General features: G+C 32.5%; 1 protein-coding gene across 5 annotated transcripts in view; it reads left to right on the top strand.

Annotated features, from left to right (window-relative positions):
- PTBP2 (polypyrimidine tract binding protein 2) overlaps positions 1 to 14,926 on the top strand; it is an 86,937-nt gene that overhangs the window by 48,119 nt on the left and 23,892 nt on the right. For all 5 annotated transcript variants that reach the window (XM_003260089.3, XM_012500553.2, XM_012500552.2 and 2 more), the window contains 3 exons: positions 736 to 900; positions 987 to 1,097; positions 8,242 to 8,437. In XM_003260089.3, the coding sequence (XP_003260137.1) occupies positions 736 to 900; positions 987 to 1,097; positions 8,242 to 8,437 (472 nt within the window). The remainder of the gene's footprint in view (positions 1 to 735; positions 901 to 986; positions 1,098 to 8,241; positions 8,438 to 14,926) is intronic.

The following is a 14,926-nucleotide window of genomic DNA, read 5'->3' as shown; positions in this document are numbered from 1 at the left end:
TAAAATCTCAGAAATTTGATATGTCCTACAATAGTCTATCTTCCATAGTTAATTGGCAACATCTTATTAGTCATACATAAAACAATAGTGCATTTTATAATTGATGGTGTATTTGATACCATAAAATGTATGGGAAATATCCTTCATATTTTATCTTGAAGTTTACCTGAGAATTTTGTGGTTTTGGACTAGACTACACGTCGGTTTCTATTCTAAAAATTTTGGTGTCAGAAGTTAAGTGTAGTATGAAAAATGTATTTTCTGAATGTCCCTATTTTAAGATTGTATTAGAAATAATAAGCTTTATGGGAGTTCTTTTGGATAATTCAGTAAGCCCCTTGTTGAGATTTACAATGTACCTGTTTTATGGAGTGATTAATGTTAAAGTTTTATTGTTCTCTAAATTTCTGTTTAAAACATTTTCTGATGGGTACATTTGTCTGTAAAACTACATCTTGTTCTTTTGAGAATAAATTACATATCATACCTTTGCTTGTTCAACACTGATCCCAAAGCCTGGATAATTTTTTTGAATGAAATACTAGTAGAATATTTGATTTATTAAACAGGTAGTACCTGGCTCATGGCAGGTGCTTAAAAATATTTGTTGAGTGGCCATTTAATTTTGTTTAATCTGTGTAAGTTCTAGGAACAAAGTGAACTAGTAGTGTAACAGGTAGCAAAGTATGTGACAATAATGGGTATGTTTCTAAATTACATAATCTTAATTTCCAGCGTGCTCAAGCAGTTCTTCAAGCTGTGACAGCTGTCCAGACAGCAAATACTCCTCTTAGTGGCACCACAGTTAGCGAGAGTGCAGTGACTCCAGCCCAGAGTCCAGTACTTAGAATAATTATTGACAACATGTACTACCCTGTAACACTTGATGTTCTTCACCAAGTAAGTTTAATCTGCATAATAACCTACAAATTAGAGAAATAATAATATAGTAAATAAGTAATGTTTTGATTTTAATATTTTAACAGATATTTTCTAAGTTTGGTGCTGTATTGAAGATAATCACATTTACAAAAAATAACCAGTTTCAAGCTTTGCTCCAGTATGGTGATCCAGTAAATGCCCAACAAGCAAAACTAGTAAGTCTTTCTTTTGAGATGGTGATTTTTTTTATTGAAATGTATATGTAGAAAAATATATATTGTAGAAAAATATATATATGTATATATACTTAATAAAATCTTGTAGCATTATAGATAGTAGAAACTGATGGCATTAAAATGATATTAAGAGACTTTAATATTTATCATAAAAGAGAAATATTTATTTTTAGGAAAACTGTAGTTGTAGTTAACCACGATGTAGGCTTCTATTATTTAACTTTTTTTTTTTTTTTTTTAATTTAAGGACAAAAGTTTGTACTCTTAAGAAAAAAGCAGGACTATATTGTGGATGTGCACCAGCATAAGATTTGGAGTGGCTTTTACTGGGAATTTCAAAGTAATTAGTTTTCAAGAGAGTTTGGCTGAAATATACAGATGTGGCTCAAATGCTATGATAGGCTCTCAGTTTATTTAAAACTATATATTCTCTTTAATGTCTTTTTTTTTTTTAAAGGTTTTATGAATAGGTTTCTAGTCACTTTTTATTCATATCATTTATCTTTTTTGTCATCGTTATATATGGAGGATGTAAGGTCATTGAGAGATGTAAAATTTCCCGTCAAGGCTGCCACTGAAAACTGCATACCACATCTTTGCTTCCAAGTACCTTAATCTTCTGTTTGTATATCTTAAATCTACTTTTGCTCTGTTTCTAACTTTTTGTGCCATAGTATCTCATTATTATTACTATTCCATTATTAAGCTATTAAAAATTCATTATTAAGCCATTATTATGAAACCATTTAATAAGCTTACATTTGTCTTAACTGGTTTTCTTCCTTTCATTCTTTCTTTTACTTTCAGATTAATTATTGTCTCTAATACTTAAATGCTTCCTCCAGATCAAGATTACTTCTGTGGAGCCCAGACCATTTTTTATAATTGTTTCATTGCATTTCCATCCTCACAACCTCATTTTGGGAGCAAAATTAGTTGTAGGTAGCAGAAAGGCTATACAAGTAATAATAGCATAATTGTAATAGTTTACCAAGTGCTGTAGTCTCATTTTTTTTGACCACTACTCTATATTGTCAACAAAACAGGGTTTTCCCCTGCGTTACAAGAGGATGCTAAGATTTAAAGAGGTGAATTACTTACAGTGAACACCACCTATAAGGTAGACATTTTTTCAGTCTTAGCCTTTCTCTCCAGTATGCTGCTTCTCACTGGTTCTCGGGTATAATCTAATCTTATTATGCTTTCCACTTCAGGCATAGGTTAACAATTAGAATTCTCTCTCTCTCTCTTTTTTTTTTTTTTTCCAAAAAATGATTATCCTCCTTTAACATGCCCTGGCTACCAAAATCAATGTGGTATGAGGTTTTATGAATAGGAGACAATATAGAAGTCATGGTTTCTGTGACATTTTTCACAACTTCAAACATTGAAATATAGTCTATATTTTTCTTGGTGTGGAATATTTTCCTTGCTCTTCTGACCCCAAAGAAAAGTATTTGTTAGAGGACCAATTAAATGAAATTTGATTGGGGATTATACTGTATTTGAGCTATAATTCTTATGGGGAAAATAGTTTATATGTGTATCTTGTCTGAAGTAATACATAGTTACATTTAATCTCATAAAAGTACCTCAATTATGTCAACTTTGAAATTTTTGTTTAATCTTCTGTGAACAGATACTAAGCATCCAACTATAATATTGATGTTTGTGCGCAGATATGCACTCAGGTCTTCTTGACAAAGATCTAAAGTTATAATTCTAAGAGAGTAGATAATTGTTTTACTAAGTACTTATTCTGTTATCAGAACTCACACTTCACTTATTAGAGAAGGAAAAAGAAATTTGTTTCCTAAACTTGCTTTGCCCCATTACCTTGTAATCTAGACCCTTTGGTAAAATTTACATTTTTGATAACTACAGTAATGTTGATTTTACATGCCTGCATCTGGGCTCTACTTAGAGAATATCACATAATATTACATAATCTGACAATTGGTACCAGTTTAAATCCATCAGCATCAACTACAAATAAGCCCTCTACTCTACTTTAAAAATCTCTTCACGTTTCTTCAGTCAACAGTTTTTCTGTTTTTCACAATGCGTATATCAGATAGAAATTTTCCCTTCTACCATATCTCTCCTCATTCTCACTTGCTTGAAGAGGAAAATCACATGGAAGCTTCCTCAGCTTTTCTTGCAAAATCTGCTAATACTCAACACTTGTCTTTCTCTTTTAATAAAAGGCATAGATGTTTAGTTATCTAAGACCAATAAACACCAAAGCCTATCATCTTCTGCCTCTCAAGAGACTGCACTATCTGTCATCTCCTCTTTCTCATTTATTTCTCTCTATATTGGCCACTTTTCACCAGTTTCAAACATTTTCAGCTTCTTTCATTTTAAATGAATTTACCTTCAACTTTCAATCCATCCATCTATAACTCATTACATGCTTTCTATCACCCTACCTCCCCTCTCCCTTTTCACTCATAACCAGACTTCTTAAATAGGCTATCTTTGTTGTTTGTTATCTCCTCATTTCTCTACTTACTATAATTTGGTTTTAGCATTGTTGACCCAAATTGCTCTTCCCTAGTGTCACCAGTGATTATTAGAGTGGCTAAATGCTAGTAGTATGATTTAGTCCTTGTCTTACTTAATATCTAGATAATATTTGGCACTGTGCACCATTGTCTTAAAATTCTCTTTCTTCTTCGTCTCTGATACTTCTCACCTAGATTTATCCTACCTCTCTATTTCTTCCTTGTCCTGTAACTCCCCTTCTACCTGGGAGGCCTCACCTGCTCTCACAGCTCCATTAAACCTCTGTGATTCAGACAGAGTTCACATCACATTTTCTAGCTCAGACCTCTCCTAAGAGACCCACACTAAGAACCTGGCAGACTAATGAATATCTTCAAACTTAGTGTGTTCAATCCAGCTCCTGTTTTTGGTGTCTGCTGTGTTAGTAAAGTGCAAGATACCAACTTCAGTCTCATTAACAAGCCAATAAACATGGTATTTTTCCCCTTCCTTCCAGCCTGTCATCAGATATTATTGATTATACCTCCTAAATTTTTGTTGAATCTGGCCTTTTTTCTCCAACTCTTTTGCTACCACTGCAGTCTAAGCCAGTGTTACTCAAGATGCTGGTCTCTAAAGGTAGTAGTGTGTGTCAGACTGAAATCAGCATGCTTCTAGCAACAGTATGCTTAATGTCGATATTGGCATAAATTTTGACACAGACTTCTTATATTCATGCAGAGTAGCCTGTTCTTCTGGACCGTCAATCATAATTTAAGTAGCATTGATGTAGTAATAATTCTCTTCATGTCTCTACTTCCTTTGCCTTCTGACTGAACTCACCATTTTGACATCTTCCCCTACCTCCATTATTTTTCCACAGATTACTAAGAATCATCTCAACCTCAAGTCATATTGCTTCTAATCACAATACCCTTTAGTGACTTTTTTGTCCTTGCAATAAAGTCCACAGTCCTTATCATGGCTTGTAAGACTGTAAATGAGTCCTCAGCTTGCCTCTCCATCCTCTTCTCATGCCTTTTTAGCTATATTGGACTTCTTTAAATAGCTTGCATATACTGTATTTTCTGTGATGTCTCGATTTACAGATTGCTGTTCCATTTGCTAATACTATTTTTTCTCTTCATCTCTTTATGCCCAACTTCTGCTTCTCTTTGTCTTTCAAGTATCAGTTTGGAAGCCTCTTCCTGAGATAAGTCTTCTGTAACATTTCAACTAGATTAGATCCCGTCCTTTCTTAGTTCTCAGTATCACACATAAAATTTATAATTCGTTAAATGTGTATATTTTCTTTTGGACTGTAAGTTCTGAGTACCATGTCTGCTTTGTTCTCTGCTGTATTTATTAAGCATTGACATTTAGGGTGAAAATCAGAAGTCATAGTAACAATCCTAATTATCAATAAAAAGTATTTTATGCAATCCTCATTTATTAAAGAAAACACTTGAATACTTTTTAGAAAATTTTGTTTATTTATTGGAAAGTAGTGTATTAGGCAAAGATGTGTCTTGGCATTCTAATTCAGCTTTTATGATGTTGAGGAATGTAATTACTTGATGCATAAAAATATCAATCTTTTTAATAGTATAAAAAGACAGATAATGTAATCTCCTTTTTGCCTGGGATTTAAAAATTGTTTTACATAGTCCTTACATTATAACACACATAAGTAGGAAATGGTTCTTTTTGGTTTTTGTTATTAGAAACAGCTTTTCAGAAACATTATGTCTTTATTAGGAATATCTTTAGTTGACACTGGACAGTATATTGTGTCTTCTGGAAGTCCTGTTTATATGATCATTTTATTTTAACATATAAGTGGTTGTTTCTTATTATTTATTTCTTCCAGGAGATTCCATTTCATCACTAACTGATAATAAAAATAAATGTGAAATAAAACATTTGCGGCAGTAAGATTGTGTCATTCATTTCCTTCTCACAGAGTACACATTGCTTTATGCAGATTCTTTGAGAGACCTAATGGAATTATCCTTTCCTAATTTCTTGGGCAAAGATTCTCCTTGACATCTGCTTAATTTACAATCTGTATATTTTACATTCATATTAATGGAGAATTTATGATGAAATCAGTGGTTTTAGGATGCTTTAGGAAAATCCTGCATAATCTACCAGGGTGGGGTTATTTGATATTGGTAAATAGTCTGAAGTATTACATTAGTATTATATGCTTAATTTTGTGTTGTTGATTTTGATAATTTTTCATGACTTGCCAAAAATTAAAAAGTAAATATTTAAAGAATTTGGAAGTTAAGGTTTCTCTCAGCGTGTGTTAAATCTGATTCCCAACAATCTCTTCAAAAAAGTAAGTTATAAATAGTAAACAATGAGAAAAATGGAAATAGTTTTATTTTGGCTTTTCATGTTTTCAGTCCGTATGCAACGTTTCATTATGCTGCTTTAATTATGCTTTCTGTGCCTAGTATCTTTCCTGTGTTTTGATTTCCATGTTTTAGCCATAAACTTTAAATTTACATGAAAATTTTTTTTCTGATTGTTTTTGCTTACTGTCTAAACCTTCGCTGTGAGTAGGCACATTTGGAAGGTTTTTCTGCAAATTGTCTTGAGCTTTTACTGTCAGAAATCTTTGCTCCAACAAGATCACCGCATTCCTGATTGCTGATCCACAGGACTGGTTTGTGTGCTACTGCTATTTCTTGGGATTTTGCAAATATATGAGCTTGAAGTGAGCTTGCATATATTTTTTAAATTTGATTTTACTCCCTTTCTTATTTGTGGTCATCTACTTTAGCCAACTATTTAAAATATCTGGATTTTTGTTTTCATACACCCTCCGCTCCTATTTCTTTCCTCTTTTGCTAACAGATGATTAATTTACATCTTGTTTGCTTATTTCTCTAGCTCTTGTACCTTAGGTATACTTGTGCATCTTTCACCTACATAAAGTTTTTGTTTTTGTTTTTAATGTTCAAAGGGAAAATTTCAAAGTTTCCTGGAGGGCTTTCTAACAATTTGCATATTAATTGTTAGATAATTTGGCAGTCACCTCAGTATTGCTGGGAAAGAATTCAGCTCCTAAAAAACTTAGTGTATGTTTAGTAATTTTGTATCAGCACTTTTAGCATTAACCTAGTTACTGGGACTCAAACCGGGCTCTTTTCTCATAAGGTATCATTTTCTCTTTGATAACATTGAAGTAGTCACCTAAGAGTGAATTTTGCTGCTTGTCTTTTGGTATTTATCTATTGTATAGAAACATCAATTCTATTACTTATCTCACATTTTCCCTATAGGAATGCTACATTAGTAAATGAATACCTATCTTCAGTGCTTTGTTTGCCTTTACACCAGGGTGTTGAATTAATAGTTATGTTATTCTGGCTGATAAAGTTGATTGATACATGGCTTCCACTTTATGTGATGATAGGTACCTTGCCTAACCCAAATGTAATTCAAATTCTGATGTGTATGAACTCTCTTTGAGTTTTTACCAGTGCTGTATTGAAGTGGATGAACCTGTGTTGAATTATTTTCTAGGTTAGTTTTTAGCTAGGTAAATTAGTCCATAAAAAAATTCGTGTATTAAGAGAAAAGGTTTTATATTCCCAGAGGTGAGAATATTTGAATTAAAAGCTTTATATACTTAAGCAACTGTAGAGGTTTACTTTTTCCATAACACGACATGTTTATTCTTCTAATGAAAAGTTAACAGTATGTTCACCTGTTCTCTAGTTTGTTTCCAGCTTATATCCAGCTGAACTAGAAATGGTGATTATATAGGAGCAGAAAAATACAAGATAATCATAGCGGTAACATAGTCCTTTATAATTCATGATGTATTTTCACATATGTTGTCTTTAATTTAGTCCTCTTAATAACCCTGTGAAGAAGCATGACAGCCATTGTCATCATTCCTGTTTTCCCGATTAATAAATTGAGATTTGGAGAGGTTAAATAACTTGCTTAAGATGACCTAAAAGAGTCTAGGCTTTTAATTAATCCTAGACCTGGCACTTGTCAGTTTCAGAACTTTTCTGGAATGACATTGGATTTGCTAATTTCATCAAGATAATCTGATTGGGGGTGAACATTCAGGTTAAGGAAAATACTAGTTTTTTTCTTTTTTGCCTCATTTTATGGGAATTACTATTATGTGTTAGGATAATTTGGTTTGAAGCAACTTTGTACAATGTGGCATCAAATAGCAGTTACCTTATAAAACTGTACTGAATCATGTAAGTACTGCCATCCAGCAATAAATATATGCGTAATAAAATTAATCTTATTGAGCAGAGTAGTGTGGTACTACTTTGGTAGCACTTCCTGTTTGTGACCCTTATTAGTTTTTTTTAAATTAACCTATTTGCAATTTTTAAAAATTAAAAGTATTAGCATGGATGCTTAGCTGGTTGTGTTTTAGGTTGAAGTAGCATTTTCTATTTAAGGAAGGTAATATTTGGGGGAAACTAATACATGGACAGCTGGAATAGCAAAATTTGATATATGAAATTTGAATCCTTTTCCTGGTAGCTTTTAAGTTCGAGTTTTTGTTGTTGAGTTTTATTACTAAAATTAAACTTTCACTAATTTTTATTTTTTGTTTAAGATTGCTGATATACCTTATTCACTTTTACAGGCCCTAGATGGTCAGAATATTTATAATGCCTGCTGTACCCTAAGGATTGATTTTTCCAAACTTGTGAATTTGAATGTAAAATACAACAATGATAAAAGTAGGGATTATACTCGACCTGATCTTCCATCTGGGGATGGACAACCTGCATTGGACCCAGCTATTGCTGCAGCATTTGCCAAGGAGACATCCCTCTTAGGTATGATTTTTATTGTCTTAACCACTTTTTGCCCATTTTGCCAAATGGAAAAGTACCAGTAAGTATAATGAATCCGCCCATTTTGGACCTTACCAAATTGTGTTAGGTTTCATGAGTTTTCTTTTTCTCAAGTGAGAAGGCATACGAATACTGTTAAGAAAAACCCAAAGTGTTCTTCGTAAGTCTAATTAAAATTATATGTTAGTTTTGTTCCTTTTAGTACTTTCGGCTTCTCTTCCATGCCACTCTCCCAGAACAAAAGAAGAAAAGCTCTAATGAAGAGATACTGTTGAATTCTTAATGCCATATTTACACTTTAAACTTGATGTCACTATACCTGAGTCTAGGCCTGAAGTTCTTGTGTGTGTTTTTCAGTGCTGATCTGATTGTTTTAATTTAGCATTGCATGGAAACAGTGAAATGTTAAGAGACAAAACATACATAATGGGTGGAGGCATATGGGATTTTTTTTGAAGCATATTGTAGTGGCCTTTTCAAAAAACAATTTAAACTAGAAGAAATTTTTTGTAAAATTAATTTTGCTGTTTCTTTGCATTTTGTCTTAATCATTTATATTTTACTTTGTACCACAATGGACTTGAACCACCTCATAAAAATACAGTGCAAACATATGCAACTTATAGTTGATAGAGTGGAATCAACATGAAGAAAAAAATAAAGGAAAATCTTACTTTGTAAGTAAAATGTGCGAAGTGATTTATAAGTTAAGCTGGAATTTTAGAGTTTCCTTTTATTTGGTGTATTTCTTGATTTCTAGTATTTGTAAGATTATCTTTAAGTCATTTTTATATATATGGAACTCAAAATTGAGAGTTGACAAACTAGCTTTTACAATTTAGATTATGTCCGTCATTTCAAAAAGAAAAAATAGTATAATGAAGTAGTTATTGGAAATATTTACTTCTCAATATATAACAATCATGCCATCAGTTTGTGAATATGAAATCTGTAAGTGGTATATATGTAGAGAGAGATACTCTAAGGCAGTTGGTATTTGATTCTGGTAACTAATCAGAATCAACTACCTGTTAATTCTGGCAACTGCAAACCTGACCCTTTATTCGAATTTTCTGGTGTATCTAGCACAAGTCATAGTGTTTATTATGACTGTAGTAGATGCTTTAGTTCACTTACACTCTTTTGTGTCTAGCTTAATTCGTAATTCAAGTTACTAAGATTGAATATTTCACAGTGTGCAGCAGTTTTTAAAGGCAAAGAGTGAAACAGTGAAACATGGTTTTTGCTTATAATTATTACTATAGATTATTAAACTCTTTACTGATAGACATTGTTTTAGAAAGAATCAGAATTTATTGAGTAGCTTCTAGGTCATAGGCATTCAGCTAGGCGCTTGGCAGATACATTACTTTATTAAAATAAATGGTGTCATCAAGATTTTACATACAGTTTCTAAGAAGTTGAAAAATTCACATGCAGCTCATCAAAGAAACAATTTAAAGATAAAATACCAAGAAACACCAGTTAGTATTAACAATGGACTACAATAATCACTTCTTTGGACCCTACTGAGCTATGTGTGTTTGCCCATCTGAATATACTTAGATGTGCTTGGATCCTGGGTGGGAGGCTTGGTTAGAAGTCACCTGGATTCTTCTAGGGAATTTATCACCATTTTTCTTGTGATCTTACGACCTTGGTGAAACTTTTAAAACAATAAGAAAGTCATTTGTTTTTTCTTTGAGACGGAATCTCACTCTGTCGCCCATGTTGGAGTGCGGTGGCGCCGTCTCGGCTCACTGCAACTTCACCTGCCGGGTTCAAGCGATTCTCCCGCCTCAGCCTCCCGAGTATCTGGGACTACAGGCGTGTACCACCACCCCTGGCTAACTTTTGTGTTTTTTCGTAGAAATCAGATTTCACCATGTTGGCCAGGCTGGTCTGGAACTCCTGATCTCAGGTGATCCGCCCGCCTCAGCCTCCCAAAGTGCTGAGATTACAGGTGTGAGCCACCATGCCTGGCCGCTTTTGTTCATTTTTTAAGTGTTCTATATTTTTACATTAAAGGCATGTAAATTAAGTTGCTCCCTTCGCCAAAAAATTGTCTAGTGTCTTTTTCCACTTCTGTGTTGAATTTTTTAGTATAACGCATTTTTGTTTCTTCATCTCTGCCTCACAAGAAAAAGGAAAAAATGTTTAGCCTTTCCTAAGTGACTTCATTTTTGTATCTGTTTTAATGTTTTTGCATCTTCTTATAACTGGGCTTTTTAACTATACTCAAAAATAGGTTAAAAATAGGTGAGTTACAGGTTTTAAAAATCAGATAATGGACCCTGGTTTTGATAATTCACAAGAGATAACTGTTTATTTTTATATTTTTAATGTAAATACATGTTTCTGTACAAAATTAAAATTGCTCTGTATTTGCAGATTTGCATTATCTTTTATTGTAATTGACATTTTACTTAGAATTTGTTTTAAAAGATAGTTTTACTATCTGCATAGCATGTTCATGGGTATGTCGTACCTTTGAAAGTGGACATGTAGGCTATTCCATACTTTTTATTAAAACACCCTTGTACTTTTTTGCCTCTCAAATTATTTTCTTAGACTAGATTCCTAGAATTAGAATTATTGGGTCAAAGAAAATGTTAAAGCCTATTTGCATTATTTGCAAATTTCTTCATCTAAAGGTGATATTAACTTAAACTAACATTAATTATGTATGAGGCTGGGTGTCCTACTTTTTCCCCCATCAGCATACTATTTTTTAATTTCACAAGACTAATTTGATAGGAAAATGTCTATTATTTTAATTTCTGCTAAGATTTAGTTTACAGTCTTTAAATGTTTATTTGATAGTCACAATTCTCTAAATTGCTTGCCTACATTCTTTCTGTTAGGTTGTACAGTAATTCTTATAAAATGCATAGTAAGGATATTAATATGCATATTTTGGATGAGCCAAGCCTTCAGCTTTATTCACGTATGTTAGGTCAGTTTTTGGAAAAGTATTTTTCAGTAATTTATCTTTTTAAATAATTGATCTCTATCCCAAAGTATTCATTTGTAGGACATGAAGACACAATTTTCTTCTTCATACATTTGGTGAATATTTTGATCTCAGTTTCCACTTTTCTTTTTGCTTTTTAAACATTGTTTACGGTGATATCCAATATCACATGAGTGAGGTCATGCCTTTTAGAATAATAACTGAATCTTTTCCTCTAATTATTTAATCAGATGACTTCAACAGACTAGTATTGGTGGAATTAACTTCCTGCTCAGTCTTCCTGTAACAGTACTTGTTCAAAATGAAATAATTGATAGAGTATTTCAAAAATTTTGTAAGAACACAAATATAAGGTGATACTCTTTTGCTAAATATTTGTAGGGGGCTTCACTTTACCTTTTATGATTTTTATATTAGATCTAGCTACTTGACTGAATTTAATTACTTTAGAATCAGTACTATAAATTTTAATTGATTTATTTTACATAGTAATTTTTTAAGACTAACATTTATGTCTGGCTTTTCTGTTTCCTTTAATGCTAGGTATCACAGTGTCTCAGAAAATGTAATTTGTTCAAAGAAAGAAGACTAAGTGCTTTGTAATGAGTTTAAAATCTGACATCTAAAATACATAATCACAAACGTGGCCGACTATTAGTCATTCACATACTCTGTTTCAAAGAACACGGTGATCAAAAATCCTTCAGATTATAAATTGAGACATCATTATAATGGATCATTTTATCATGTTAAGAGGTGTAGTTAATTTATTAAGGGGTAGATCACTTTTAGAAAAATTGCTGGAAGTAATTTTTCATGATCATGTTATCTACATTCTAAAAATTAGGAGAGAGAGTGTGTACAAAGAGTATTTATTTTAGAGCTTTCCTTGTATTTCAAATTGAATAACAGGCATTCTCATCATAAAGTTTTTAAGAGAAAGGCAAAGCAGACTTGTTGTAGGAAGTCATTGACGTTAAAACAGTTATCATTGTGAACAGATACAACATTTATTCATGAAGGTAAACATATAGGTCTTATAGAACATTGTTTCTCAAAATTTTGCTGCACGTTGAAGTCACCAGATTCTACCCCAGGCTGAGAATAGTTAGAGTGGGTCACAGGCATTCCTATGTTTTTAGGATCTCAAGATGGTTTTACTATGTAGCAAGAGTTGAGAATTACTGCTACAGAAAAGAGCTTGTAACTTAATGTCATTTAAATCTATTTTGGTACAGGTCTGCTGGCACAATTTTAATTAGCTGTTAAACTGAATTTTAAATTTTCTATATGTTCGTGATACATAAAATTAACTGGAAAACATTTTGATTTTCTTTCTTTGTTTCATTTGTATGGGTTATTCATTTGGTAATATTTATTAATTTATTATTAGAGATTTCAGCTATATGCTAATATAATGAATCCCATACACCTGTCATCTTGGTTCAATAGCGCTGACACTTAGTTTTATCTATTCAGTTTTTCTTTTGTATTCTAAAGCAAATCCTTGACATTATGACATGTCTTCTCAAATATTACCTTAGTATCTCTAAAATAATTACATTTTCTTACCAAACCATAATACGATAATTACACTTACCAAAATTGACGATGATTTCTTAATGTCATCAAATACCCAGCTCACATTAAAGTTTCCCCAATTATTTCGAAAATGCTTTTAAAGTTTGATTTGTTCAGAACAAGGTCCTATGGGGGGCCGCACATAGTATTTGGTTGTTATATCTCATTAGTCTGTTTCAGTCTGTAATAGTCCTCTCCCTCTCTCTACTCCCAATCTCACGTCCATTTACTTATGAAGTGATGTGGTTATCCTTTCAGAAAGTTTTACAGATTAGACTAGTCTGGCTGTTTCCTTAGAGTGTCATGTTAACTTGTTCCTCTATCTGCTGCGTTTCTTATATAAACTTAAAGTTAATTCCAAAGGCTTGATAAGATTTAGAGACTTTTTTTTTAAAGTGTTTCTTGTGCTTCCTATTGTGTCTCAGTAGGAGACATCTAATATCTGGTTGCCCCACTTTTAGTGATTTTAATGATGCTTTAAGACTGATTGTGGATTTGGGTATTGACATTCTGATCCTTTCGTTACATTTTTTTGTACTAATGATTTTTGTATCCACTAATGGTTGCTGCCTTAATTAATTTCACTAGTGGGTTGCAAATATTGCTTTTTCTCCCCTAATTCACATATTCCTTCTCTACATTAATTAGCTGAAAATCTTTATAAAGTAGAATTTTCCTTCATCAACTAGAATTATCAACCTTGTAATTCAATTTGTGCAGGACAATTAGTTAAATTCTTGCATTTATTTGCTAATTTTAAGTTGGTGCCCGCTTTTGTTTTCAGGTAAGTATTTAAACCAGCTTATGAACAGGTACATTATAGATTCTTCCCACTGTCTGCTTTAAACTTTTGAAACTGTCAGTTGTTTACAGGTTCTGGTAGCCCAGAGTGGTTTGAAATGGTGACCTTAGCCCAGATGTATGTAATTATTTAATTTGGCCTTGACCAATGGCCCAAAAAAAGAAGGAGGTGGGGTGGATAAAGGACTAAACAAAATTAATTAAAATTTAGAAATTTTTCTCTCAGAAGGAATTCATGCCCATAAAACAAAGACCAGGATACATTCATATTTTCTCGGTAAATACCAACAGCTTATAAATCACTTTTCTTATATACATAATTGTGAAAGAAACCATCCAGGTATGCATGTTATTTATTCATTGAGAGGATATACGTCTCTCAGGTGTTTTTTGTTGTTGTATGTGTACTTTTGTGTAGTCTGCCTGTTTATTATTTTTGAATAGGATGATATGTACAATTAAAAAAACATCTTTTGTGAAATGTGGTTTTCTTAAATACATTATTGCATTTCATCTACAGTGATGAAGGGAAAAACTACAAAGCTAGACAGATTGCAAATTAGTATTGCAGTAGTGAGGTAATAGAGCAATACCCATATATTTTCTTACAATATATGTAGGTGGTGCCTGTGTTCTTTACTTTTGTGTGTGTGTATGTGTTTTTAAACAAGATTCATTGTAGTCTTTTAGATATAATTTAATAAATTTAGGCTGTTCAGGGTTTCAGTATCCTACAAAGATGAATGCTGCTTCTAAGTTTTTGGGTTTCTTGAACCAGAGCTTAGAAAGAACAAAAGTATGGCATGGTATTTTCATGGTTTAGTAAGGCTACTTTTAGTTAATTATTGTGATGTAGGCCATTAAGTAAACTTTTCTAAAATGAAACCCCAGAGAAAAGGGGTTTTGAAGATACATATATACTGGTTTCTAAGAGCTAATCTTTTTGGATCATTGGTATTGGTAGAAAGGATTCGCTGTGTTTTCTGCCACCATTGGATCTCTGTGTAAAGTTTGGCTCCACTATGAAAATGCTTAGATAGATCCCTTTGCAATAGTTGCCACCCTAGGAATAGCTCGAAAAGTATTAACTTAATACTAGTTACTTAGATTCCACC

Source organism: Nomascus leucogenys, chromosome 12 (genome assembly GCF_006542625.1).
Source record: "Nomascus leucogenys isolate Asia chromosome 12, Asia_NLE_v1, whole genome shotgun sequence".
In the NCBI taxonomy this organism is placed as follows: domain Eukaryota; kingdom Metazoa; phylum Chordata; class Mammalia; order Primates; family Hylobatidae; genus Nomascus; species Nomascus leucogenys.
This window is presented reverse-complemented; position numbering and strand designations above follow the sequence as displayed.